General features: G+C 47.3%; 1 protein-coding gene across 1 annotated transcript in view; it reads left to right on the forward strand.

Annotated features, from left to right (window-relative positions):
* Positions 1–2,322: 2,322 nt before the first annotated feature.
* The window catches only part of SCD5 (stearoyl-CoA desaturase 5), a 31,672-nt gene continuing 6,832 nt past the window's right edge, over positions 2,323–27,162 (forward strand). The window contains exons 1-2 of the mRNA XM_071555796.1: positions 2,323–2,704; positions 23,505–23,635. Coding sequence (XP_071411897.1) covers positions 2,536–2,704; positions 23,505–23,635 — 300 coding nt within the window. The 5' untranslated portion in view covers positions 2,323–2,535. The remainder of the gene's footprint in view (positions 2,705–23,504; positions 23,636–27,162) is intronic.

Raw genomic sequence — 27,162 nt, forward strand, 5'->3', positions numbered from 1 at the left:
ATGTTTTCACAGCATCATGGCCCCAAATATGCTGCTTCTCACAGCCACTGCAGTGATCCTGGGACAAACATTGATGCTGTCATTGAGGTGCCACTGCTTGATTTCTGGGATCAGGGTAGCAGTGATGGGCTTCACTCCCAAGAAATAACACAGTGTAATGACACTCAAAAAGGGGATACTTTGTTCTGGCTTGGGCTTTGTCCTCTTCTCCATGAGGATGAGCAACTCGATGAGCAGTAGGGACCACCCTGGAGCCAGGTGGGCAGGGTACAAGATAATGCTTCCCTTCCAGTTTTGCGGCTGCACTTGACAAGCTTTCTCTGCATGCAGCCAGCTTTGCACAAGGACTTTTCCTTCACAGAGTTACACAGTAGTGTCACCCTAAGCATCAGCACTCCCTGCACTCAGAGAACCTCTGGCCCCAGCTGAGCATTTGTCATGTCATCTTAGTTCATTTGCTTTCCCTGCTGTGTTGGCTATTCTGGAAGCAAACTGCTATGAACTGGAGATAAATGTGGGATATGAAACTTACAGTATTGTGTGCAAAGCCTCACAGAGACCCTTCATGGATGTGTTCATCAGTGACTCAAATGAGTTGGAAATCTTGCAAAGCAATTTGTTTGCGTTTGCCTCTTGCCAGGGTGTTTGTGGAATGTTTGTGGAAGGCAGCTGCGAGGTTTCAGTGCCACTTGCGTTTTCATGAGCATACAAGACTAACATTTATCCTGTGCCATGCTTTAATAGCCTGCAAAATCCAGGTCAGGATGAATGGTTTCATCCTGCCTTTTCAAAGAGATGTGGTCTCTGGTTCCCCTATTTCCTTTCTCCCTGGTAGCATGCTCATTTTGCTCACTCTGAGTCCTGACCTTCCTCTTCTAAACACTCAGGGCAGCATGTCCATATGAGCCACAGTGTGCAGAGGTGAGCTTGGGCTGTGCAGTTTACTTCTACCAGCCTGAGGGTCACTCACACCATGCTGTGCCCAGCAGCAGCCTGGGAGCAACTGGTGTGTAAGGGCTGGGGGCTTCTTTCTGCTCCTGAACAGTGAGAGATGGAAAAATTATTAAAAGTTGGAGTCTTTTCTCCTGCCTGCTCCCAACATCATGTTGCAGAGTTCAAAACAGTAAATGAGTATCACATATCAAATCAGTAGGAAAGTACTCTTGAAGTTAGCCTAACAATTGACCGTGGGCAGGCACCCAAAGGAGCTCAGGGCAGGAAAGCACAGTGCAAGTTAGACCACCTATTTCTGCAGTCCTGGCACAGCAATGGAAAGACATCACAGGCTGTAAATCACGGAGGATCCAGTCCCAACCAGGGGGGAAGGCTGCTGGCACTCCTGGGCCTCTACCTCTTTCCCTCCAGTCCTGCCAGAACGATTCAAACCTAAGCAAAATGCATCACAGGCAAACATTTTATCTGGACTTAGCCTCTGGTTCCCACATAAAGCCTGAAACCCTCTGTACGCTGATTGTGCAGGATGTTCCTGCTCCACCGCAGTGAAGCGCCTCGCTAGTTAACAGCGAGTTACCGTCTGCCTGCCACTCCTGCGGGGCATCCTTCTGCCACGGCCGAACTGCCCACTAACAACACCCACCCTGGCATCCCCGGTAACCTGGGGTCGGTCCTTCCTCTCCCGCAGGTCGTGGCAGGACAGAGAAGTGGACACAGCGGGACGGGAGCCCCCAAAACCACACCTGAGCATAGAAACAACACTCCCTCCGAGGTGGGACGGAGTAGACAACTGTGGCAGCTCCTCACTCAGGTGTGTGCTGCTGATAAAATGCTGTCTGTTTGCATGTTTTCAATGTCCACCTTGTCATTCCCAGTCAGATGAACTTTGCTACTACCTCTTGAACATCCTGCACCGATGCACCGCCTGCGCCAGTGACATCTTTTACTCTTTCACGAGATACCGTAATTAAACGCCACTGAAATACTTCTGTGCTGGGACTGCTGCCCTCCCTCGCCCACGGGCAGCAGAGGTGCGGGGAAGGAGAAGTGTGCGGACGGAGTGATGCAGGAAGGAGAGGTGCGGGGAAGGAGAGGTGATGGGCAGCAGAGGTGCGGGAAGGAGAGGTGCGGGAAGCAGAGGTGCCGGGCAGCAGAGGTGCGGGAAGGAGAGGTGATGGGCAGCAGAGGTGCGGGAAGGAGAGGTGATGGGCATCAGAGGTGCGGGAAGGAGAGGTGATGCGCAACAGGGGTGCGGAGCAGCCGAGCACGGCGTTGCTGCCGCGGGTACTCGCCGAGGGGCGGCCGCGGGCGGAGCCGGAGCCGGAGCCGGAGCCGGGGGCGGGGGCGGGGGCGGAGCGGGCGGGCCGGGGCCACCATTGGCTGTCGCTATGCGGTGCCGGCGGCCGCCCCCCGCCCGCCCGTGCCCGCCGCGCTGAGGGGCGCCGAGGGGCGCAGCCGGTGGCTCATGGAGGCGGCGGCAGCAACAGATGCGGCAGCGGCGGCGCGTCCCGGCCGCCCGTAGCCGCTGCGGGGCCGCGCTGCGCTGGGGCCGCCGCCGCCCTTCATAGCCCCGGCGGCGGCATGGCCGGGCCGCGGCGGGCAGCGAGCGGCGAGGCGGGCACGGCGGGCACAGCGGGCGGCGGGCAGGCCATCGTCTGGCGCAACGTGGTGCTGATGGGGCTGCTGCACCTGGGCGCCGTCTACGCGCTCAGCCTCGTGCCGCGGGCGCACATCCTCACCCTGCTCTGGGGTGAGTGCGGGGGCTGCGCTACAGGTGGGGCGGGGGCGAGGGGTGGCCCCTGGGTGTCCGTGTGTCCGTGCCCCGGGGACCGGCGCCGTCCCTTTGTTCCCGGCCCCCCCGGCCGCTCCCGGGATGCCATTGCACCGCCGGGCCGCGGTTGCTGTAGAAACGGGAGGCGCTCTGCCCCCGGTTCCATTTATCAGGGTTTTCGGCTAAAAAAACCCAGTCAAGCAGCTGATGTTTCGTTTTAAAGGTCTGATAGGGAATATCTATTCTGAATGATTGGTCTTCCCTTTGCTGTTTCACCTTCTTACTTTCTGGACACCCGTGTTTTTCTGCTCCTTTTTGGAATAGAAAATCACCTCGTCGTTGTTCCTTGGGGAAGGGAATACATCTTCTCACTAGGGTAGATTTAAAAGTGGAGAAACAGCTTTGAGATGCTGGCAGGGAGAAGGTAAGTCCGGCGGTGCTTTCTGAGGTGAGCTGGCTTGCAGTGTCTGTCTTCTCGCTAGCTGTAAAAAGCCAAGGATTCGGTTTGGGAAAGAGAATATCAAATACAGCATCTTTTCTTCCATCCTATGGTGAGATCCTCTGTTCTCCACAAAAGAATGATGATGGGAGATGAGCTACATAGAAGCACTGCAGTATCGTGCCTGTTTGTCAGTGTTTGTGAGACTAAATAGATGGTGAATGTCAGCATCATCCTTCAGCAGGGAGATTTGTGTACCGAGTGTCATAAATCTCAGTGCCCAAGAGGATAAAAACTTCAGTGCTGCTTACGGCTGGTGCAATTTCATGCATAAAAAACCTGCTTTGGGGAGCTTTTGAGTGAATGAAGAATGCAACAGCCCAGGAGTCTTTTATACAAATAGAGGAAAGAAGGGTCTCTGTTGCAGGAACTCAGAAACATGGAATTTGGATTGTTAGGCTGCTATCATTAGTGTTGAGGTGACTCTTCAGAAGCCCCAGTCAAATGGTTTAGAAATCAGGCTTATTTCTTCTGGTCGAAGAAGTCCTGAATCTGTTTTTCACTGGTTCAGCTTTTGATATTCTGTCTGTCTTAAACCATTGGAGATGGCCACTGTTGCTGGTTGCAGTTAGGAAATGAACCTTTCTGTCAATTTCTATCCTCTGTTTCTGTGTCCCTGGAGGGGACCTGGACTTGACTGGCTGTGTGGCTTGCACAGTCCATGACCTGACTTGCTTATGACCAGAAGAGGTTTGGTGGGTGGTTTTGCTTTGCATAGTTTCCCTCTGTGAGCACTACTCCTCTTGCCTCCCTATTCCTGCTTGTGTTCAGTCTGATTTCATCGTTTACCTTGGCTGTAGCTTGATGGTCAGGGAGACCAGGAGAGCCTGTGAGAACTGTGTGGCTGGAATGCACAGCCTGTGGTCTGCTTTCAACCCTTTAGGTCCTGTAGTGTGCAGGCAGGTGGGCTTTCTTTTTCTGTTTTGTCTTTCCAAAAAGACAAGTTGAAATCCTCTCTGATTTCACTTTACTAAATTACAGAAATCCCTGAGACTGGAGCCCAAGGACAGAATTGCCAATTCAGCCCTTCATCCTCTGAGGTATTTTTTCCTAGCTGAGATTAAACAGATGCTAAATGATAAACAAGTCTTAATGACTTTGCAACTTAATGCCTTTCTTGCTGAAAGTGAGAGCCTCTCTTTTCTTGACATCGTTATTTTTAACAGCCACCCTAAAGCAGACCACAAAGTTTTTACAGGAGTTTGGTGGGTGGTTTTTACAGAGGCTCCACAGCAGGGAGTGAGTGCATTGGCTGCTCTTGCATCTGGCTGCTGCAAGGTCTGCTCCTCCTCGGAGGTGGTGAGCAAGGTGAAAATAAAGACTGTCCTGCAGAATATGTCAGACAAAAGTAGTTTTCTGTCAGGCTGGAGACCTGTTTCTGAGGTCCCTCTGAGAGACTCAAGGTAGGTAAAAAAGGGTGGCTGTTGCTTTAGTTAACAAACCCACCTCACTTCACTGTGGAAGGAGCCAACCAGTAAAGCTGCGTTGGAAGAAGAAAGTGTTGATCAGATGTTTCCCTTCTTCCCTGTGCAGATCAGCTGTGAGGCTGCCTTTCTGTGGGTAGTGGCTGCCAGCCAACCTTTGGAGCAGGGCTGGCATGCTGGCAAAGTTGGATGGCAGGTATGAGTGTAGTGTCAGGTAGTGCAGGGATGTGTGTACACTGAAGGGTGCAGATGGAGGAGCTGCAGCCTTCCATGCATCCTTTTGTGGTTTTCTTTTTCATCCCAAGCTTGCCGGGTACTTGGGAAACTTCCCAGTGGTTCTTTGCAGGCATTTGCATTGCTCCCTCCTGTGTTCCCCAACACTGCTCCCACAGGGGTGTGCGGCAGGAAGGAGTGTGCAGAGTGTGGCATGCCAGTGCTGGCTGTGACCTCCGGAGTGACTCACGACTGCCTGCTTGACTTTTCACCTTCTCCTCCCCCAAGATATCCACCTCTCCGTGTGTTCTCCCCCTGGGAGGGATGGCGTACAAAGGCTCCCTCTGTGCAGGGTTTGCTTTCCTCCTTCTCACCTCCAAAGGCAGTTGATTCACCACCAATTGCAAAGTGGAGCTGAAATGCCACTGTGCCACCTAGAAAACAGCTGTTCAAGCCAAACTGCCTGCTCAGCAGGGCTCATTTCCATTGGTAATTTATTGACATTTGTCCAGCTGTACATAATAGACAATGGGAAAACGCTGCCAAGTGAAGGCTCAGCTGGTTGTTTACTTGGGATTATCTGTGCTTCTCTGTTCCCATTGCCTCCCACGCTAACACCTTGAGGCCCGTTTTACAGCTTCTTGAACCCCACATGGAGCTAGGGTTGCTCAAGGGATCCCAAACAGCATTCTGGGTGGTGCAGAATTGGGGATTTGAATTGGTGCAGAACTGGGAATTAGGTTATCTTCCCAGGGATGTACAGATAAACTGGTTAAAACATAGGCTTTCAGGGCCATCCCAGTGCCTCTGTGGAATTTGATTTCAGTCCAAACTGAACAAAACCAATAAAATTACTCATGTAAAAATTTTCCATGAGCTGGGAGCTGCTTTGACCCAAGAGGCAGCAGATGGTATGTGCCCATGGGGTAGCCACATAACCAGCTGAGCAGATTTGGAATGTCCCCTGCTGTGGCAGCCTGACCTGGCTTACTGGGACCTCTCTTGCCTTGCTCTTTTCCAACCTGACTTGTGGTTTGGTGCAAGGGTATGTGGAGAAGACCCAGTTGCCTTTTCTTTCCTTCCTAATCTAGAACCAGGCAGCTTCCAATCTGTGGTCCCTCCTTGGTGCTTTACTGTCTTTGTCCATGCAGTTTTGTAGCTGACAGCTGCTGCTTTGGGGCATCTCTGCACTCTGGGAGTTGTTGGGGAAATGTGCCTTGAGTCTTGTCTGCTCCCTTGTCCCACCAGTGGGTTTGCTGGGCATGGCCAGCAGGTTTGCCAGGGATCACTGGCCATTCTCCAAAGCCCAGAGCATGGTGCATCCCAGACCTCAGGGAACTTGCACATGGATGTTCCCCTTCAGGTCTGTCCTTGTCCACCTGCTTTTGCAGGGCTTGGAGCTCTTGGCGCTTCACACCAGAGAGGTTTGAAGGGGAGGCATCACCATCCTCTGCAGACTCGCACAGGGAACCAAAGCAGGATGGGAGCACCTTGCTGGTAGTGGGGCAGAGACATGGGATGGGTGTGATAGGTCTGCTGGCTGGGCCAAGCACACAGATTCCCCAGGGATGAATTTATGTAAAGGGGTCCTTGTGATTAGCTGGGGCTGTGGGTGAGGCTGCGGTTCACTGATATCCTCTTTTGGGCTGGACATGCTGCACCACGTTCCACAGGCCACTTGGTAAGAAACTGTGCAGGGCTCATCCCTCAAGTTAGTAACGTGCTATTAAATGGTGCTTCTGAACCAGGAACCTCCTTGCTTCAGCCAGGTCCATTCTGTTACAGTCCCAGTGAGGTCATCTGTTCAGTTTAGGAAACCAACCAAAAAGCTCTCAAATCCATGTACACATGAAAGGACCCAATGCTAACAGCTCCTAGCAGTTTCTTTTGGTGGGCTCATGATCACTTCTTAAAGACTCCATTCTGGGGGATCACGTGATATGTAAAATCTCAGATTTTGCTTGGAAAAAGGTTCTTTTTAGTCTTCACAGAGGACTTGTGAGGAAGTGCTTGAAGTAGCCAAATGCATTTTGGGAAATAGAACCATCCTCCCCCCCAAAATTAGGCTGTTTACCTGCTTTAAAGCCTTTTCCTTCAGGCTGCTGAGCATTACTAGTACTAACAACTTTAAAAACTGGTGCAGGCATGGCCACCCAGAAACCCCATATCACCTGGATGTGTTTGGTAGAGCTGCCTGAAGGATGAGTGGATCTCTGTGCCTTGCCAGAGCCTGGTGCTGGTGGGGAGGATGGCCTTGCTCTAATGGTGCTCATATGGAAGGGGAGGCTTGTTGGTGTTATTTTAGCAGTATTTAGGAGGTGTTTTAGTGCTCTTCAGAACAGCAGATTGTTCATGTTCAGCCGTGGCGGGCCCTGTGCCATGCTTACCCACAGCTTTCCCTGCGCACGAGCGTGGCTGTCTGGGAGCGCAGACGGAGCAGTGGTGCTGCCCAACTGCATCCGCACCAAGGCACAAGCTGCTCCCAGGCAAGGGTCTGGATCCTGCTGCCTGGATCTCTTCAGTAAAACAGATTAAAGCAATTGTAGTCATAGCACTTTGGGTTATCGTGCTGCATGGAGGGCACTGCTGAGATCATCGCCTCTTTCTCGGGCCTTCTGGTAGGTAGCACATGTTGCTGTTGTGCACTGCAGATGCAAGTTTTATTGGTTTTGCACATTTCAGAAGTCTTGGATATTCTTGAGTGCCACCTGCTGGCTTTCTGGTTATTGACTGGTTTTAATCCTTAGCCATTTCTATGTACAGTGTTGGGAATTCTGCACAGACAGCTGTAAATAAAAAATCCTGGCTCCAAGGACGTTCCACTTGGTACCTCTGAGAGTGGTTGAAGAATATTGTCTCTGTTTCACAGAGGTGAAATGGTTGATGAAAACTTCTCTGTCACTCCTCCTGCTGCCCTGGCACGAGCCCCCTCTGCATCCTGGAAAGTGGTTATACTCAGGTGATTTCTGTAGGCAAGGTTTTGGGTCAGGAAACAGGAAGCAAATATGTTCTTCTTGGATATCTCTTGAACACCTCTGTGGAAGTGTCTGCAGCCACCTTGGTGGGAAGGGCCTAATGAACACACAGACCTTTCCTCACTTTAGTCCCAGGAGAGACCTGTCTGCTGGCTCCTGACTGTGAGCTGGCAGCAGCTCTGGGAGGTTTCTGTGGAATAGAGGAGGGTAGCCTTGTTGTCCATTACCCCCTAGTTCCACCATGCTTTCAACAGTTCAAGACAGCAGCTGGTCCACTAGATGATGAGTGGAGAAGAGGTGGAACATCAGAATGGTAATTGTGTCTCTGAGCCTCACATCTGCACCAGGGAATAACACTGCTTATCTCCAGAGAAGTTTTGAACTGGCTCTTTCTCCCCTGGCCCATTTGAAATGATTTACAGCTGTCACTCTTAATAGTCAAGTTCTTGTCCTGTTCCTTCCCTCCTAGCATCAAACGCTGATCTCCCATCAGCTCTGACAGGAACAGAGTTGTTTCTCAAACCATGCTTTTCTCCTTAAAAATGGGACAAGCCCTGGAGCTGAGGATGGCTGTAACATGCTGTTCCCTCACCTTTCAGTCCTGGCAATGATCTGAGTTTTGTGTCCATGGTAGAACTGAGGAATATTCCCTCCTCCTAGCAGTGCACGGACAGAATAGCATCACAGAACCACCTGGGTTGGAAAAGACCTCTAAGATCATCGAAACCAAACAGCCTATGCTGCCAAGTCCACCACTAAACCATGTGCCTAAGCGCCACATCTACACATCTTCTAAATACTTCCAGGGATGGTGATTCCACCTCTTCCCTGGGCAGCCTGTCCATGGAGTGGGAGTAAATCAACAAGGTCACACAAGAGTGTCTGTTCCAAATCCTGCTGAGATGCTCTAGTAGAGGACACTTCTGCCTGTCAGATGTTTTGCCTTCTCCACTGCTCACTCTCCTCTTGTTTCAGCTATTGCTGGAGGTGATTCCTTAAGGACTTGTCTGTAAACTTCACAATGTTCAGCTGTAAGTATGTATTTTTGTTTCCCATCTTGTTTTCTTGGTGGCAATCTGTTTTGTGTCACGTGGTCACTGTGAGCATGATAAAGGAATGGAGATAAAACTGTTGTGCTGAGCCCTGGATGCATGTGATGGTCCTTTGGTGCTGTTGCTCTCAGGAGGTGGGTTCAAGGCACACCTGACGAGTTCCTGCAGTTGGGCAGTATGAATGGCTGAGTGAGCAGTGAAGCTGTTCATGTTTGGACAGCGGGATATTCACAAAGCACTGCTGGGCTCTTGGCTGCTCTGAGCCATGCTCCAGGCAAAGCTGAAGAACCTCAGGCACTCCTTCCCTTTGACCTGTGCTGTGAGGACAGAGATGACAGCTGGGTCAAGCAAAGGTAGAAATCCCTGTCTCTTCCTACTGAATTTGGGAGGATTGTTGGCGTTTGGGCTGCCCCCTGACATTGTGGGCTTGGGAGAGGTGTCCCTCTGATGCAGCCCCTTGATGGAAAGGTTTCTTGGCACCCCCAGAGCTGTTTGGGGTCAAACACACAGAAACTCAGCCAAGGGCCCCAAAAGCATGAGGTGCCCTCTTTAGCCATGACTCACCAACCCCTGGTGCAGGCAGGCTCTGGGGAGTCATCAGAGATATATGGCTCTAGCTTTTTATCTTTAGTCGCATGTGCATGTGGGGATGGCAGTCTCCAGCTCTGAGGAGTTTCTGTGGAAGAGTCAGGATTGACTTTTCTGCACATAAAAGCAATGCATCAGTTGAAGGGAGTCTGAAGGGAGCAGATCAGATGCCTCTTCTCCAGGAGATGCCACTAGGCAGAGCAGTGTGACCCATGTGGACCTGCTGGTCTGGGATTGCTACAACAACTGTTGAGGCAGAAGTGTTGTTCTCTCCCCTGGTCGACCTGGGCTGAGAAATTACCAGGATTTAGTGTGCATCCTCATCTCTGCCTCCATCTTTCCTCCCTCTAATCGCAGTTGCACTTGTAACAAACACTGATGTTATAACTGAAGCCAAGCAATTTCTTGTAATCAGATTTTATTTTTACTATGTAGGCTAACAATAAAATGTGCTGCCCCACTGGAGAGCTGAAACATTAACAATTACTGTGCTAAGTAAAGGAAAGATGATGCAAAAAAGAGGAGAAGACTGTCAGATGCTGGTGTCAGGAATCCTGCATGCCATCCCTCTTACTCAGGGGCCTTGGCACCAGGGAAATGGGGATTTCTGGAGGGAAACCGAAGTGAGGATCTTTCTCAACCCATTTTTGACCACTGGCTTCTTGGGTGATGTTCTGAGTGGCTCAGAATAGAATGACCTGGCTTTGGCAATTGAGGGGGCTCTTCTTGACCGGACTCTTTCTTATATCAGGCTTTTTGTCTCTGTTCTTTGGCTGACTTTGTGTTTTTGATTTTTTCCGATCTCCCCCAAGCCAGCCTCACTTCAGTGCCTTTTGTGTCCATGGGATCCTGTTGTGTCAGTGGAAGGGATTGAAGTGTTGGGCTGCTGCTACCCTGCCCTCTGCATCTAGAGCAGTCCACAGGATGCCTCCTATCATGGCCACACAGTTGGATCTTAGATGGCATTTCAGAAGCAAGAGAGAAGGCATTGGAAGGTGTTTGTGCTGATCTATCCAGCAGTTACTGTAGTCCAGGGCTGGCATGGACATACAAGCTCACTGTGCCATCCTGGACACCCGAGAGCTTGGAGAGAAGCCGGAGGCCAGGCTGAGACAAGGTGTTTCTGAGGCTTATTTCATGTTCTTTGTAAATGGAAGGGGAGAAGTTTAGACACAGAAGAGCTGCAGCTTATGTGGAGAAATGCTTGGGCAGAGCAGCAAAAGCAGGTCCTGATGGGAAGGACTGGAAATAATTCTCTGAGCCCAGGCAGCACATGGGGCAGAGGGGGAACAGTCCTGGGCTTCCACTTAGTGCCCGTTGCTGTCTTTGGGTGACCCTTCAGGCCAAATCTACCAGGGCACTGGGTGTTGGGTGGCAGCACAAGTTGGAAGTGGCAGCATGTCTCCTGAAAATGTCAGAAACTTGTGTGTTTTACAGGATACTGAGGATCTGAAGAGAGATTTTGTCTTTTAATATTTTTATTTTGCAGGCACAATGACATTATAACTTTTTTCCGAACACTGAAAGGTGTAGAAAATAGGACTGTAGGTAGAAAATAGGTGTAGAAAATAGCTGTAGGTATAGAAAATAAGATCTTTAGAGTCAACTGAAGTAATCAGTTTTATCAGTGGTCACAGATGATTCTTTTCATTCTGAGCTGCTCCTTCCCTTCCTGCAGCTGGTTGGACTCAGCTGCAGTGAGGCAGATATGCAAGTGGGGCCAAACCTGCTTGCAGGAGCCACAGCAGAGCTGTCCTTATTTTGCATTGGCTTTGGCTCCTGCCTTTGCAGAGGGATAAATTTGTGTGCTTGAGTTGGCTGAAAACTGCCTGGCCACTCTTCAGCAGGCAGATGAAAACTGGCCACCTTCTAAGTGTATACACTGGTGGTGGTGGGGAAGTGTTGGGGGGGAAATATGAAACGTCTTGCTGGATTGGTGGAGGCAGAGACCCCCTGTGTGTGGGCCTTCTCCTGGTGCTACAGCTCATTATGGGAGCTGAGCTGGGCTGGAGTGGCACAGTGAGTTGTCATTTGGGGAGCATGGTGAGCAATCATCTGGTGAGTGGCCCTGGAGAGCTCACCACACCAGCCTGCCCACTGCTCTGGAGACAAAGGTCTCCTCCTCTCCCCTGGCACCATCCTCAAATCCAGGAAACTGACCTGCCTGCTGCATGTTCAGCTGAATGCCAGGGGCCTGTGCCTTCTAATTTTTATGAGGTTTAGTGCTTCCAGCCCAACTCTGAGGCTCAAACTGCTGCGAGAGAAAGTTGGAAGAGGCCACTGTCAGCAACAGTTTTTTCTCTGAGCTCTGTTTGGTTTTGGAAGGGGGAAGAAAAGCAGATAGCATACAAGTGAAGCAGACACAAAGCATCTAGGCAAGATGCAGTGATACAGAAGGATGGAAACATCATCCACAGTCTTTAGTCCTGAGAAGTCAAAACCATCAGATCTCTGTTTCAGCAGTCACTGGAAGGGCACTGGGTCAGGGTAGAGTCTGTCCTGTGCAATGCATCCTGTTCAGAAGAGAGCTAGGACAAAGGTGCTGCTGCCTTTCCAAGGAATTGTGCCGGGTAGCCCAGAAGTTCCGAAGGGGATTGCTTCCTGCTCAGCCCTGCTCCTTTAGGCCCAAGCCTAAACATCATAAAAGGTGGAAGCTTTCAGTTTGGCCAAGTCACAAGTACAGAGCGTGCCATGTCTTTGTTTCTAACAGATGAGAAGCTGCTATTCCCTGTCTCTGTGCTGGGAGTGGTCTTCCCAGCATGCACAGCATGAGCAGCAGGATGAAACCATTCCCCTGTCTTGTACCTGGTTCTGTACAGGGCAAGCTTTGGCTGTGATGGACAGGGATGCTAAATAACTAAACCTTCTTCCTTGAAGCAGAGCTGCCTGCTGGATGCAAGGCACTGGAGTGCCATACTTATGTCAGTGCTCATGGCTCAACCATGCCATTTCTTTACTCTGTCCTTGAAAAAAAGACACAAAGTTGGCATTAATTCTTTCTTGGCATTTATAGAACACTTAAAAGCCACCAGAGCCCTAGTCAGTGTGTGGATTGAGGACAGCAGTGAGGTCACTGGGAGAGAAGTGAAGTCTGCCCATGGTTTTGTGATGACGCAGGATTCAGCTGAGCTGAGACAGGCTACACATAGGAATCAGAAATTTCAGGGAAACCAAAGCATCTTCCAGCCTTCTCTTTTGATCTAAAAATATCTATAATCAGTTCGACATCTTAAGGCAATCCTCAGTTGCTGGTGAGTTCAGGGAATCTGTATTTGCTTCCTAGGGGAATTTTACCATTCGCTGGAATAATTGCTGTCAGCCACGATTTCCATTGCTTTATTGGCTTTATTTGTGTCACATTGGCTGCAGTTGTCAATATGAACATTTCTGCTATTTCAACTGGAATAAAGTCTTTTGTATACTCAGCCAAAAGTGCTGGCTCTGGGGAATGTTCCTGAAAATGCATACGCAGGCATGTGCATCCAGGCAGAGATAGCCTGGATTTCATGAGCTAGTGATGGCAGGGCCAAAGGGATGTGACAGATGGCTTCTCCCTGAGCTCCTCCACTATGGTACAGAGGGGCAAGGGAAGGGCCTTGCCAGAAATCATCTTCTCTGCAGCAATAAAACTCTGTTTCCCCTTTGCCTTTGATGTGCTTCCTCTTATCTCTTTCTCTCTTGATTCAATTTAGAGTAGCTCAGAGAATGTGTAGATCTAATTTTAGATGAACCTGTTTCTGGCCTGCAATTTCACATGTTTGGTCTCCACAGGAATGCACTACTCCCTGTGAGAGCTGGCACGACCTGTACGGTGGGCGGCCCAGGGAATTGGTGCTGCCGTGCGCCAGTGCTTTTAAATTCTCATTTGCTTGTTTGAATCCAGCCCAAAGAGCTTTTGATGCCAGCCTTTGATAGTTAGCAGGGCTCAGTGAACAGTGTGTTGGCCAGCAGAGCAGTGTTTTCTTCCCAGAGACTCCAGGGACAGAACAGTAATTCAGCAAATTTTCTTGGCAGCAATTTGGGGACTATGGTGAAAATTTTTTCCTCCTTAGTAAATGTAGTTCCAGGTCAGGAATAAGGCTTTTTTAATAGGATGCTAATCCTACAAAAAATATGGTTAAGTTAGTATTAAATTCTGTGTTACTGCTCCTTGGTGTCTCTGGACTGTGCAGGAAGAGATCTCCAAGGTTTCCCTGGAGTCTGACAGTACAGGTGTGTATTGGAGACTTGATGTCTAATCCAGATCTAGTAATGCTGCATGTTGATTCTGGCCCTCCCACCAATGCAGTGTGTGACATCAACCAGTGTTTTAGCTGAGATGTTTGGATAGACTGTTGGTATGATTTAGTGTAGGAAAGCTTTCCATTCTGAGGGCAGACATGGTATTTTAAAAAAACATATCCCCAAATCTGATGTTATTTAACGAAAGCACAAAAAGGTGTACCAGGCACCATGAAATTACTGGCTGTGTTTCTGGTCTGAGCCCTGATGTTGAATCAGAGGAGAATCTTCTGGTGCTGTCTGTGTGCATGGTGAAATGGAGGATCTCTGAGGACTTCAGACAAGACCAAAGCATGGTGTAGCTACTGAAATGGGTGGCTTTGCTGCCATGAAATTTGGTGGGAATGGAATTAGGTGCCACTCAACACTACTGGAAGTGCTTTCTCTGATTTGGTCAGATTAGCTGATGTGGTACATTAGTCCTAAACCTGCCACAGAATAACAGCTAAACCCCACCAGTGAGGAAAAGAAGGCAGATGCAGAATATACAGATGCCATGTAATTTTTAGAAAGGAAAAACCACTACTGTAAGTTACAGGAGTGTTACATATTTGTTGTGGTCAGCCAGCTTTGTGATGTTTGTTTTGTGCTTGAGCAACTTGCTGTTTGTATTTCTTGTGCAGTTCTTGTAGCCTTATGGAAAACCTTGAGTTTGACTCATTTGCTTAGTAAAATTCCCTGACAAGCAATTTTTATCTGACTGAATAGGCACAGAATGTTAGTGTGGAAATGGACAAATGTTTCATGTCCATCCCTGTTATTTTTAATGCTCAAATAGTTATTTATACAAATAAGTCAAGTTGTGGTATCCTTTTGTATACAAGGAAGAACAAAATGGCCTGTGCTGAGATGAAAATTTCCCAGGAGCTTGCTTGAGACTTTGCTGGATACTGTGGAGAGAATTTTTCCACCCAACAGTGTCATGTCAAAAGATGCCTTCATCATGCAACAGCATTTTAAGGTCAGCTGTTTTCAGCTGCCCTCTTGTTGGAGAGGCAACAGATGTCTACAGGTGAAACACAGCCCTTGCATTTGTTATTTTTTTCTTCCCCAAGCGAAAGATGTGCTGTCTTTGCCATAAGTGTGATCAGAATTCAGGTCTTAAGAAATTACTTCCTCCATGGGATGATCCATGGGATCTTGCCTCCTGATTCTTGAACTGCTAGGGACACAGTGTGTGTGTGCAAAAATGTACAAGCCTTTGCTCAATATAACTTCAAGCACTCCCACCTGGGGCTGGGAATGTGTCAGATCTTACAGGATAAACAGTTTTGGGAATGTCATCACCCAGCAGTGAGACCTTCAGCAGAATAGGAGTGTTGTGTGCTTCTGAAGCTGTCCCCAAAATGATGGCAGTGGAAGAGCTCAGGTTTTTCCACAATAGCAATGGGAAGCTGAAGACACCACTCAAGAAGCAGCTCCCTGAGCACGTACAAAATAATGCTGTGGGCTGGTTGTGAGCAGGGCTTTGCACTGGGGGATTGACAGGAGGTGACTGTAGGAAGAAGCTTGGAGGAAAGGCAACCACAACCAGAAATGAGATGGACTCTGACAGGAGGTTCAAACAGGATGTGTTCTTGTGGCTGAATACAGATTTTTTCTGCCCTGTTTCTCACCACAACCAGCACACTGGATGTTTTTCTGGTCCGTGTTTCATTGTTGGTGCTTCTGGCTTTCTTTGCTTCTGGCTTGTGATCTTTCTGTCTGCCTGAGCCCCCATGGTGTGACACAGAAGCACTGAGCAGTCTGGAGATCTGGCAGCCCCAGCTGAGGGTCTCCTGCCTGCAGTCTTGGGGCCATGGAAGCAGCAGCTGTTAGGGCTAGACTGACAGTAAGAGTGGCCATTCCTAGGAGAGAGTGATGCTCGTGTGTCTTGTTCTGAGCTCACTGTGCTGGGCTTTGCACCAGCACAGGAGTAAATGGTGCTGACCTCCTTGGAACAAGACACAGAACCACGGCCCTGTCCCTTGGTGACTATCTTGACCCAAGATCTGTCACCTTCCTGGTAAGAGCAAGTGTGATAACAACTCTGGGACAGCCTCCAGCCTTGGTAATTACTTTTCACACACTCCCTGTGCAAAATGCCACATCTTGAGGTTTGCATCACTTGAAGCGTGCAGGTACTGCTAATGCAACAGTAACTGGGCTGTGTTGTCTTTTTTCCCCTTTTTTTATTCTTCTTTTTGTCTCTGAATAACAACTCCCCTCACTCCTGTTGGAAATAAATATTGGGCTAGGTTAGCCACTGTTGTGATCTCACAAGGCACGTCCTGTATCTTGCTTGAAGTGGCGAGCACTTTCCCCTTTGTTTTTTCCTCATTGCTGGCAGTGATGAGACAAAGGTGGTGTGGTAGTTTCTGCCCTGCTTCCTGACACTGGGTAGTGTACATCCCCATGCTGGCTGAGGTAGGATTTGTTAATCACTTGACCAGGTCAGTGATTGGCTGAATCAGGACCAGAAAAACATTAGTTACACTTTGCAACATGCAAAAAAAGCTCAGACATTTACGAAATTTACCCAGTCCCAAAGTGTGTTTGGGAAACAGGGCTGTGGTGGGATATGTGTTTCAAACAACTTGCATAGACCAAACTGCCAGGACACTCTGCAGGTGTGTGTCAGGTTCAAAGTAGGTTGGATGCAGTGTTCAAATGCCTTATTTCTGCCAGGGACTGTGAGATGTTTAGCCCCATATGAGAGAGATGGCAGCAGTGGGACTGACAAGGGCTGATTCCCTTCCCTGCTCCTGGCCCTGCTCTCCCTCCTCTCTGTGCCACCCATGCACAGGCACAGATTGCAGGCGCTGGGTGTGAGTTGGTGCCAGGCTCCGTGTGTTGCCACCCCGTGGGAACAGTTATGTGATGTTATTCTGTATATTAAGGATGGTTTATATATTGACAGTAGTGCCATTGTGAATGTGCAATTGATTTTGTTTCACTGCTACTATTTTCCTGTCTGGTGTATTGTCCCTCTGAGATAATTGCAATTTGCTCCATCTAACTGGGTTATGTTTGACATTGGTAACGCGTGGATAGTTTCTCTCCCATAGTGTCTCCCTGTAATCTGTGCTGAAGAAGGATGTCCAATCATCTCATTGTTTTCAGGAGCCAGCATTGTGTGTTCATATACGCAGAGTGAACCCAGTGCTTGTTGAGCATCTTGTTTTGGTTGACTTGCTTTTTTTGTAACCAAATAAAAGTCAAAATCAGTCTGGAATATGCTGGATTCCCAAAGAATGAATGCACATCATGGTTCTAATGTTGTGCCAGCTTTCAGAAACGGGAGAAGTTCTAGTTTTGATATTCAGAAAACAATAGAGTTGAGATTTGGGGGGGGAGGGAAACTGTTCTAATTTAAACAACCGCTTAGAGCAGAAGATGATTTCCTGATGCCTGGGAAGTAGATATAGGCTGCGGCAATATCGCCCCATATCTTCATAAGAGGCCAGTCACCTGCACACTGAGGTTTTCAGAAGTTTGGCACTGGTCTTAGTAAAGGTTTTCTGGATATCCAGCCATGGGGATAATGAGCTGCTCTGAAAAAGGTGGCTCAAATGTTCTTTGCTGTTGATCTTCCATCCCATACATTTTTAAACAGTTTGCCTGGTGTAGTTTTCATTGCTTTTCTCTGAGAGTGAGAAGACACCTCTGTGCCTGATGTTCAAAATCACACTGATGTCTTGCTGCCTTATCATATTGCATGCTGAGAGTATTTTATGAGCTGTTGGTGATCCTCCTTGCAGGCTCCTGCTTCCCCATGCTTCTCATGCTCATTGCAGATCCCTGTCTGCAGTTATCATTCTCTGAACTACGTTACTTTGCTTTGTCTATCCAGGCAGATCTTTACTTTGAACCTTACTTTCTCTGTTTCTGCATGGTTCATTTTGTGTTTCTCACTTGTCTCACTGCTGCTCCAAATTTAGCATCATCCGCAGTTGTAATTAATATGCTGTTTGTCTTTGTTTCGGGTCATTAATAAGGATGTTGAATAAAAATCTTCTGCCTATTGATTCTGGCATGTTCCCATAAATAGCATCTGTGCTCAGGCACAGTGTGCTCGGAAGCCTAGAAATCTGCCAGCTCCCTGCTTGCATGGTAGTTTAACCTCATGTGTCTTGTCTCTCTTGCATCCTCTTCCTGTCCCCGTGCACTGGTTCTCTCTTTTGTCCTTCTACACAGGCTGGCTTGTTTTCTCTTCCCCCTCTTCCTCATTGTTCCCTCTCTTAAGTGCTTCTCCCACTGCTCCAGTTCAGAAGCATTTTGCTTATGCTGTGCTCTATCGAGTGAGCTCACAGTTGGAAATGCGCCTGTCAGACCTTACGCTTCTGCAGGGCTCCAGATGGGAGAGTGTGCATCCTGCCCAGGGGAGTGAAGTGTTGGGATCCCCCTCACCATGGGGTATTTCACACCTGTCTACTCCATTAACCCCTGGTTTGTGTATTGCAGAGCTTGCAGGGAGGGTGTCAGGAAGAAGGAAGTAAAATTCCTGTGTTTGAGACTAACTCTGCCATGTGGCCTTGAGAAAGAGTGGGGAGAAACAAGGAGGAACCCACATAAAGCCTCTGTTCTTTTGGATTAAATCATCCTTCTTGGAAAGAATCCTTGTTTAGGAACCAGATCCTGGTTTTCCTTCTAGTCAAAGGCATGTGAGGGCTTGGTTGTGTGGAGCCCAGAGCTCTGTTTCATGTACTTGCACCCAGGTCTCAGACTTTTCCCAGACCTGCAGCAAGCCCTAACCCCCCCTGCAGAGTTTTGGGTCTTCATTATGTTGGCAGTTGGAGCTGTTGGCTGGGGAAAATTGTTCTGAAGCCAGCATGTTCAGATAAATGGGAGAAAAATGGGCTTGACCAAAGCTAAAGCTCCTGTCATTATTGCTTTGAGCAGATAGTCATTAAAAGCAAACCATAGCCTGCTGAAATCCTTTAAAACTACATGGGGCTTCACTTCTCCAGGCCAAGCTAGCCATTGCTCTGGGGAGATACAGACATGGCACACAGCATTCCCACACCTTCCTAGGGGCTAGGGAAGATCATTCAGCTCTTGTTCCAAGTAAATTCTCAAAAGTAACAATTTTACAGTAGGAGAAGCAGGTCCAAGAAGGCCCTGCAGATCTGTAGAGCTCCTTGTCACAATACTCAGAACATGCAGAGATGTGTGAGGGTGACACATGCCTAATAACATGTTAATTCCTTTTGAGTGTGATTTTGATTTGATAAATTGGCCTGGTGCAAAGTTAGCCATCTAAAACATGCAGGAGACTAATCTGGCTATTTCAGCAGCTTCTTCTTTGTACATTAGCTACCTCACTAAATTAAAAAGAAATATAACACTAACTGTTTGGATTCCAGGTTGTTTATTGGTAGTTTTCTTGTGGGTTTTTTCCCCACCTTTTTCTCCAATAAATATTGTTTACTCTTTATTACTTAGAGGATCTGTTTAATAAAAGGTCTAAGAGAGAGTTTTTTAGTGTAAGGGAGAATTGCTGTTAACTGAGCTGCTTTGCTCCCATTGTAATCCTTTTGTGTTTCATGGAGATGCTCATACCCCACAAACACTCCCCAGCCCCAAAAATGAGACAGATAGGTAAGCAGTGGCTCTCTTCTCATGTAGTTACTGTAGCTGTGCATGATTAATGTAAAATCAAATGATTGATAGTCTGATTTTTGGTTTGAGATCATAATTTATTCTGCAAAGGAAAGCTTGAGACCTATCTTCATATGGCAAATATTTGTCATCTTGGCTATTTATACATTGGGAATTAGTGGTAGAGTAATATTTTTGGGCAACCTAATTGCTGTAAGAATCACAGAAACTTCCTATCACCAAACAATGCATTTGTCTGGCAGGATTTGTTTCTGCTTTGGTCTCTAAACTCCTTTGAGTAATTTTGTTTATTTGTTTCTGAGGACATTTCAGCCCTCAGGATTTATATTAGAAAAATTCCTGCTCTTATGATTCCTCCTCTGCAAAGCCAAAAAATAGGCATATTGCGTGGGTATATAAGCCCCAGCGGCTTTTGCTTGATTGCTGCAGCATTGGGTTGGGGCTGGGAAGTCCCTGGAGGGCTGGAGAGGGTTGTGGCCCAGGGAAGCCCTGGGAAAGCCCCATTTGATCAGGAGAGCACATTCCTGGAGGCTCTGAGGGTATCCTCAGTCTGGCGCTATTCTTGTTGTCCTTTCTGCCAAGGCACTTCCCAAGCTGCACAGGTGAGAGCTGGCTCATTCCCAGCTGTGGCCTTGGGAAGAGCCTGGAGTTCTGGCTGACCCCTGGGAAACAGGAATTACTCTCCCTTTGTGGGGCACAACATGGGTTAGTCCTGAATCAATCATAGAATCATGGAATCGATAGGGTTGGAAAAGACCTCTGAGATCATCAAGTCCAACCCTTGGTCCAACTCCAATCCATTTACTAGATCATGGCACTCAGTGCCACGTCCAATCTCAGTTTAAAAACCTCCAGGGATGATGAATCCACCACCTCTCTGGGCAGCCCATTCCAATGCCTGATTACTCTCTCTGTAAAGAATTTTTTTTTCTGATATCCAGCTTAAATTTCCCCTGGCAGAGCTTGAGCCCGTGCCCCCTTGTCCTATTGCTGAGTGCCTGGGAGAAGAGACCAGCCCCCACCTGGCCAGAACTTCCCTTCAGGTAGTTATAGACAGTGATGGGGTCACCTCTGGGCCTCCTCTTCTCCAGGCTGAAATACAACCGAGCTCACCTGGGCTTGGTCTGTGGCTGGGGATCCACTGCCTGGGCAGTAACAGCACTCCTTTCCCTGTATCCCAGGGATTCCTGGGAAGCGGGAATTGGGAATGGTCCTGGGACAGGGCCTGGGCTAGGAAGTGCCGTTCAAAGGTATGGACACAGGGTGGCATGTAAAGCCTAGGGCAGCCCCTAGACTGCCAAAATGCTATTGCCCATTCTGCTGCAATGCTGGTGGTGTGGGGTGGGCTGAATGAAAGGGTCTCTGAGGCTGAGCTCTGTAAAAGCTGAATCATCAAGCAGCAAAAATCACTTGTATTCAATGCAGCTATTCCACATAGTCTGTGTATTGCCTGCCCTCAGCCTCTTTCTTGCCCTGAACAGAGAAGGGAAGCACAATCAACCTTAATGTTGCATATATCTCATTCTACCCATTTATCTTTAATTCTGGTTTTAAGCAATCATTCACGATTAAAGATGGATGGATGCCTTGAGAAGCAGTAGGTCAATTAAATGATCAGTTGCTTTGAAGCAGGAGAAAAGCCCTTTTGTTCTTTAAGGTAAAATGAAACTGCTGAATGTGGAAGATTTCAGCCTCTGACTAGTGTGAGGTTAACCAGTCATAAAGCCTACAGAAAATATGTTCTTGTAATGATTCAGGGCTCTAACCTTAATATTTTTATATTAGCTGGATAATGTCAGTATTCTGTGTCACAGATCTTTTCCCACAATTACTGTCATTTGAGTGATTTGGAAGGCCTTATTTAGTGATGGTTCTGCACAGCTTGACATAACATACAGAAAATGGCAGGATAGGTTTTCCCTAATTTCATAGAAATCCAAATCTTTGCTCTGACAAGGCATGTGCAAGAGCTGCAAGACAGCATTGGAGACTGGATTGTGAGGAGTTGGAGCATTGGCATTTTTACTGATCTGAGAGTAATCTGTAAAATCAATAAAATCTGTAAATTCTGTAAGGATAGAATGCATGATTTTAGTTAATTTCTGTACCTTCCTTCAACTAGGTAAAAATTTTAATTTGGTGATAGACTTCAGTGCATAACTGTACAAATAAGCTTTTTCTCAGAGTTGGGTAAGCATTGCATCCTGCTGAAAAGCTGAATTTTCTCTTGGATGATGACATTCAAAGCAGGTTTTAGAGAGGCATCATCTTTATGGGAACATTCTGACTCCAGTTGCCTGTTGTGAGAAAGGCTTCGGTTTGCTGTACAGATGACAGGGAGATGACAGGAATTTGGGCCATGTATGTAATGTGAAGCAGTTTGGGTAAATCTGTTTTTGACAGATCCACCATTGGAGTGGATAAGGTCCATGTGCTTCTTCAATCTGCAGGGGTGACAGCATGAAATATGGTTGCTGTTATTTTACCAAATATCTTTCTATTATATTTTCCTTCAGATGCTGTAATTTCAAGCACTTTGAGTTGGAAGTTGATAGAGGGACACAGTAGACACCCACCTACATATACAGATTTTTGTTTTCTCTTTGCAAAGACAGCTGTTTTACATTACATACTGGAAAAAGGTGCTTGTGAATTCTTTTCTAGCCACTGCATGTCTAACAGGATAGACACAAGTAGAGAACACCCTCATGGGGATCATGTTTTCCCTTTTTTTTCCAGTAACTCTATTTAGGTATTTGAAATAGGCTGTTTTAACCAAAACATTTCCATGTGTGTAGGGTGGCAGAGAGCCCTGGCTAAACAACACATTGCTGCAGATGGTGTAAACTCATTTGAAGTTGTCCTATAGTACTCATACTGTTTGAATCTACTCTTGGTTTAGTTTCACACTTGTAAAATGAGCCTGTCCTCTTTAGGCACAGCATGAGAAATCAACACCTATGGGAGGGAGACATAAGGGTCTACATATTATGATATCTGGGTAGCTCGAATGAGAGTAGTTGTAAGTGGTCCAGTTTATTTGGGACCTTCCTCCTAACTGTTCCCGTTTTCCCTCTGGTGTCTCTCCAAAAAGGAGCGGCTTTAATGTGCTGTTCTTCCAACCCTTTCACCATAGTCTCTCCTTTTGTTACAAGTCAGAACAAGTCAAGTTATGGATCATCCATCATGTGGGAATTCAAAGACATCAGAGGCACGAACATCAGGCACAACAAAGGAGAAGCAGTCAGTGTGCAGATGTGTGACTGCAGCAGGCAGGGCTGGGTCCACTATCTCATTCTGCTGTCCCAGCCAGCCATTCCTCCAATCCCTGGACACAGGAGGTTAACTGGCATGTGGGAACATGGCCCTTGCTGAAAGGGGAACCAGGGATGTACTTATGCTGTGAGGGTGGTCAGTGAGGATGTTACTTTCAGCGTGGGGGTACATGGGGGTACATGTTTGAGCTGAGTCCAGCATGGAGCCAGTGGGATGAGTGAGGAGCAGGCCTGCTCTTGTGCTGTCTTGGCCATCTGAACAAATGAGCGCTCAAGCCAAGTTTACTTGGCCAATTTTTTAATTAAGGGAAGGAAAAGTACTTCCTGAAACTAAGGGGGATGGTGAATGCTCCACTTCCCGGTGCATTTTTAATACTGAGTCATGAGCCTCTGATAATGAGAGAAGGTTTTATTGTGGAAACTCTGGCACAGTTTGCATCTTTAGGGATGGGCTGCAATGCTCTTAAACTAGCTGACAGATCAGATTCAAGCAAAGACCTGTGTGGAGGAGGCTGGCAGTGTTCTGCTAGGAAACTTGCTGCTACTCTTCTGACAAGAGTGGTGAACTTCCACTCCATTGTGCTTGGTGAAGGCACACTGCATAAACATGGCATGGCATGGTGCTTCAGTGCTGGCAAACACTCTGAGCAAGCACTGGCTAAATGGAGAGGGGTGGGAAGTGGAATGATGTGTCCTTGGGTCTGAGAGGCAGAGGTGGGCTGAGAACCTGACCTGTCTGCCCAACCTTGTCTGCTGAGTGACATTGCAGGTATAAGCAGACCAGGGGCAAGGATCATCTTTACAGCAGAGAAAGCAAATAATGGCAGTTGACCCCCTGGCACACCCTGTGTTTTGTTTTTGTGTCTTCCAGCGTATTTCTGCTTCCTGATGACGGCTCTGGGCGTGACAGCTGGAGCGCATCGCCTCTGGAGCCACCGTTCCTACAAAGCCAAGCTGCCTTTGAGGATCTTCCTGGCTGCAGCTAACTCCATGGCTTTCCAGGTGGGGTTGTCATTGCCTGTTCAGATTCTTGGCCTCCAGGCCGTTTTCTCTCTTGTGCAGAAATCCCCTCAGCTTAGAGGTAGCAAAAAGAATAAAAAAAATACTGGCAGAAAGACAGAAAGGCATTTATTTGCTGTATATAACACATTCTGCTGGCTGAGGCCATGCAGAGCCTCTCTCACTACCCACATAACAGTATGCATTAGGCAGTCCAGGAGCAATAATTATTTAAGGACCACATTAAATGTGCCTAGATCAGGGGCTCAGCACCCCTGCAGCCTATCTGTGGCACAGGTCAGGCCCCAAACTTCACAGGACAACATGGAAACTTTTGAAAGGGTCAACTTGATGCAAATATGTCTGCTTAATCAAGTGACTTTGTTCATCCAGGCAGTTGGAGACTTTGTGCTCAGAGAGGAGAGCAGGCATCCTTTCACAATCTTAATTTATCTCTGGTTTATGCAGCATTTTTCACCAGTAAAATTCAAATACATTTGCAAAGGAGTGTGTTACTAGCTCTCTACTTACTGATAGGCAATCTTAGACCACAGAAACATTTGTGTAACACCCAGCTGGTTGTAGGAGTTAGCCCTGAACCAGTGTGAATTTGGTTACTTCTCTGGCTGGTAAGGATAGAGAAATGAACCTGTAATAACATTAAGCTTACTGAGCTTGGCTGCCATAACCCTTTGTGGCACCAAGTACCACGTACATGTTGAGTTTTGATCTCTTTCCCTTCAGTCTCGTTGGTTGACTTTTTGTTCATGTACCTTGACAGAGGATGAAAGAGTCCCTTTATCCACTTCTGTACTGTTCATTTATCATCTTTGATTTTTTTTAAGGTGAAAAGAATTAATTTTGTTAATCCCTCTAGGCTTTACAAAGAGCACAATGCTTTTTCTTGAATGTGGAAATGTGTCCACTTTGACCATAACCTTTCTTCATTCTGAACTGTATTCCAGCTGCTGCTCAGTTCCTTGTAGAGCTTTACAATCCCTTTGTTTAATGTGTTAAACAACTGTTTTGAAATTTGAGAACCCCCTGATACTGTGCTCCTGTTACACAGCTGATCTTATCTTTCATAAGTAATTTAAATTAATGTGTTGAGCTGGTACAGTGAGCCTGCACACTGGGATTTCATTGCGTTCTGCTCCCCTGTTGCCATGGATTTTGCTCTCAGCCGCATTGGCCTCATCGCTGCTTTTGTCTGAGGACATGGGGTGATTCTGAAGCAGAGAAGTACTTCAAAGTAACTTCAAGTCACCTTTGTGCCCTTCATGACAGAAAGAAAATGAAAGGCCAAATTGCCTACTCTGAAGCCTGCTCCTAATTACTGTGACATCCTTGCCTGGTAAAGGCTGTTTTCATCACCACAAGCAGACAGTGAGCGATGAGTTTTCAGGTCCATCTCCTTCACGTTGGCTGTGGGAGGAAGAGGTAGCACTGGAGATACCTCTAGAGTCCCTGGATGTTAAATATTGAGGAAATATTCTGACTTCTTAAAGGGCAGAGGAAAGAAACTCAGCTGTTTTAATGTGATGCTGCATGGGCTGTGACACGCTGTACTTCCTCCAAAATGCCATCAGATGCAGCCATTTTTGTCATGTGGCCTGGTGCATTGTTTGTGATTGGAACATGCTGAGCTGTGTTTCTTCTCTCCATCTAGAATGAAGCTCTCACAATTTTGAAAGACTCTGCTTCTTGCTGTCACATGTCTGTTTCAGACATAGGTAATACCTGGCTTATTGATCTCCTGGTCTTTAAGTTCCAGCATCTCAGCTGTGACGTGCTGGTGTCTCCACTGCTCACTGCACTGTGCTGATGCCATCGCCGTGCCACAAGCTGTGTTGTTCAGCTGAGGTTATGCTGGGTGCCTTTGTACACACAGGAGTGGCTGTATGGAAACTTGTGTCAGTACACTGAGACTGTTTCATAGCCAAGTCGATTGACACGTTTTGGTCTGCAGGTTTATTAAGGGAATGCTTAATGAAACCTCATGTCTGCACCACTGTCACAGCATGATACTGTCGCTCTCTGCTTTGGAAAGGATTTCACCACTGTGCTTACCTGAAACTTGATCAAAAGTGATGTGTTCCCGAAAAACTGGTTGCTATTAATACACTTGGAGCATATTTAAAGCATGCTGTGCTCCAGTTCTTGGTGTATTTATTGTCAACAGTTCTGGCCTCTGGCCTTTATTTCCTCTTAGTCTTTGTGGTTTTTAATTAGATTCAATTCAGTTGTTTCACAGCTTCCTAACCCTTTCATCTGGGGAATTATGTCTTTTGCTAGCCCTGCAGATGTTTGCTATGGTATGAAAAGCCAAGTTAATTTCTCACAGTATCATTGCTTTGCCTACTGATCTGCTGTTCCACAAATAATTTTATCAGGTCCTCTTGAGACAAACTGATCAATAGTCTCCCTGGAATAATTATTTCTGGTTAAGAAAGAGGACCTTTTCTAAGTGTGCTTCTTGCATAACCACATTTTATTTTTAAATTACTTAATCTTGGCATTTTCCAGTCATATGGATATTCCCACTGAAGCCACTTGAAGCAGTGTAGAGGTTTTCATTCCCTTTGATTTCTCCAGGAAGGTAAAGATCTCCCCTTGTTTTCACAGAGGACTTTGGTGGCTTCCTTTCCTTCACTCAGTTTGCTTTGTTTTCTCATGCAATGGGATAGTTATGATGCAACACACTGGAGTGCTGGCAAGGGGCTGATCTTTACTGCCTCACCTCAATGGCTTAGATGAGTCAGCACTGCAGAAAAGTGTTCCCCTCATCCCCAGCCCACTCCCAGAATCATTGTGTTCTCAACATGACAACAGTACAAGGCTGAGCAAAACTGAGTGCAGTGGAGCTGAGATCTCTCTGGGGCTTTTGTTTCTCACTTGTCCCTTGTGTGCTCTTGCAGGCAGAAAGCATATTTGCAAAGCTGAAATTGGACATGGAGGCATTTGAGCTGGATTCTTTAGCTATTGTTTGCAGTTGTTTCTGGAGTCTCCCCATGCTTTTTCTCAAATGTTGGTAGCTGAGAGAAAGAGCAATGATTTCTGCAATGCTTTCAGCATAGGGCTTTTGTCTCACAAGATACAGGTACACACACCCTGTGCTTGCTGTGTCCTGTGGTGTGTTCAGTGCCACGATGGCTGGCACCCTGCTCTTCAAAGACACAACAAATGGTTTGCTCAGTTCTGCTGGAGGCAAAGCTGCTGTGGTTGGTGGTTGTGGGTGCTGTTCCTAAAAGTAACCCAGGCCTTTCCTTCCTTTGGATATTACTGCTTGGGTACCTTCCTGACTGTGCAAAGATGGAAATAGCAGAGGAAATCACACTGTGCTGGAAACTCCCTAAATAAAGTTCAGACTCTTCTGGATCTGGGCATTAACTAATATTTCTGCATTTTTTTGTTGAGCAATTCAGTTCATACATGAGTATGTGGTCTGAGGTTTGCAAGTGTTGTATGTGCTTACAATGCCCTGCACTAACAGCTTGGCACCACTGCAAAAGCCAGCAGTTTAGTCCAGT

Source organism: Pithys albifrons, chromosome 5 (genome assembly GCF_047495875.1).
Source record: "Pithys albifrons albifrons isolate INPA30051 chromosome 5, PitAlb_v1, whole genome shotgun sequence".
NCBI classification, from domain to species: Eukaryota; Metazoa; Chordata; class Aves; order Passeriformes; family Thamnophilidae; genus Pithys; species Pithys albifrons.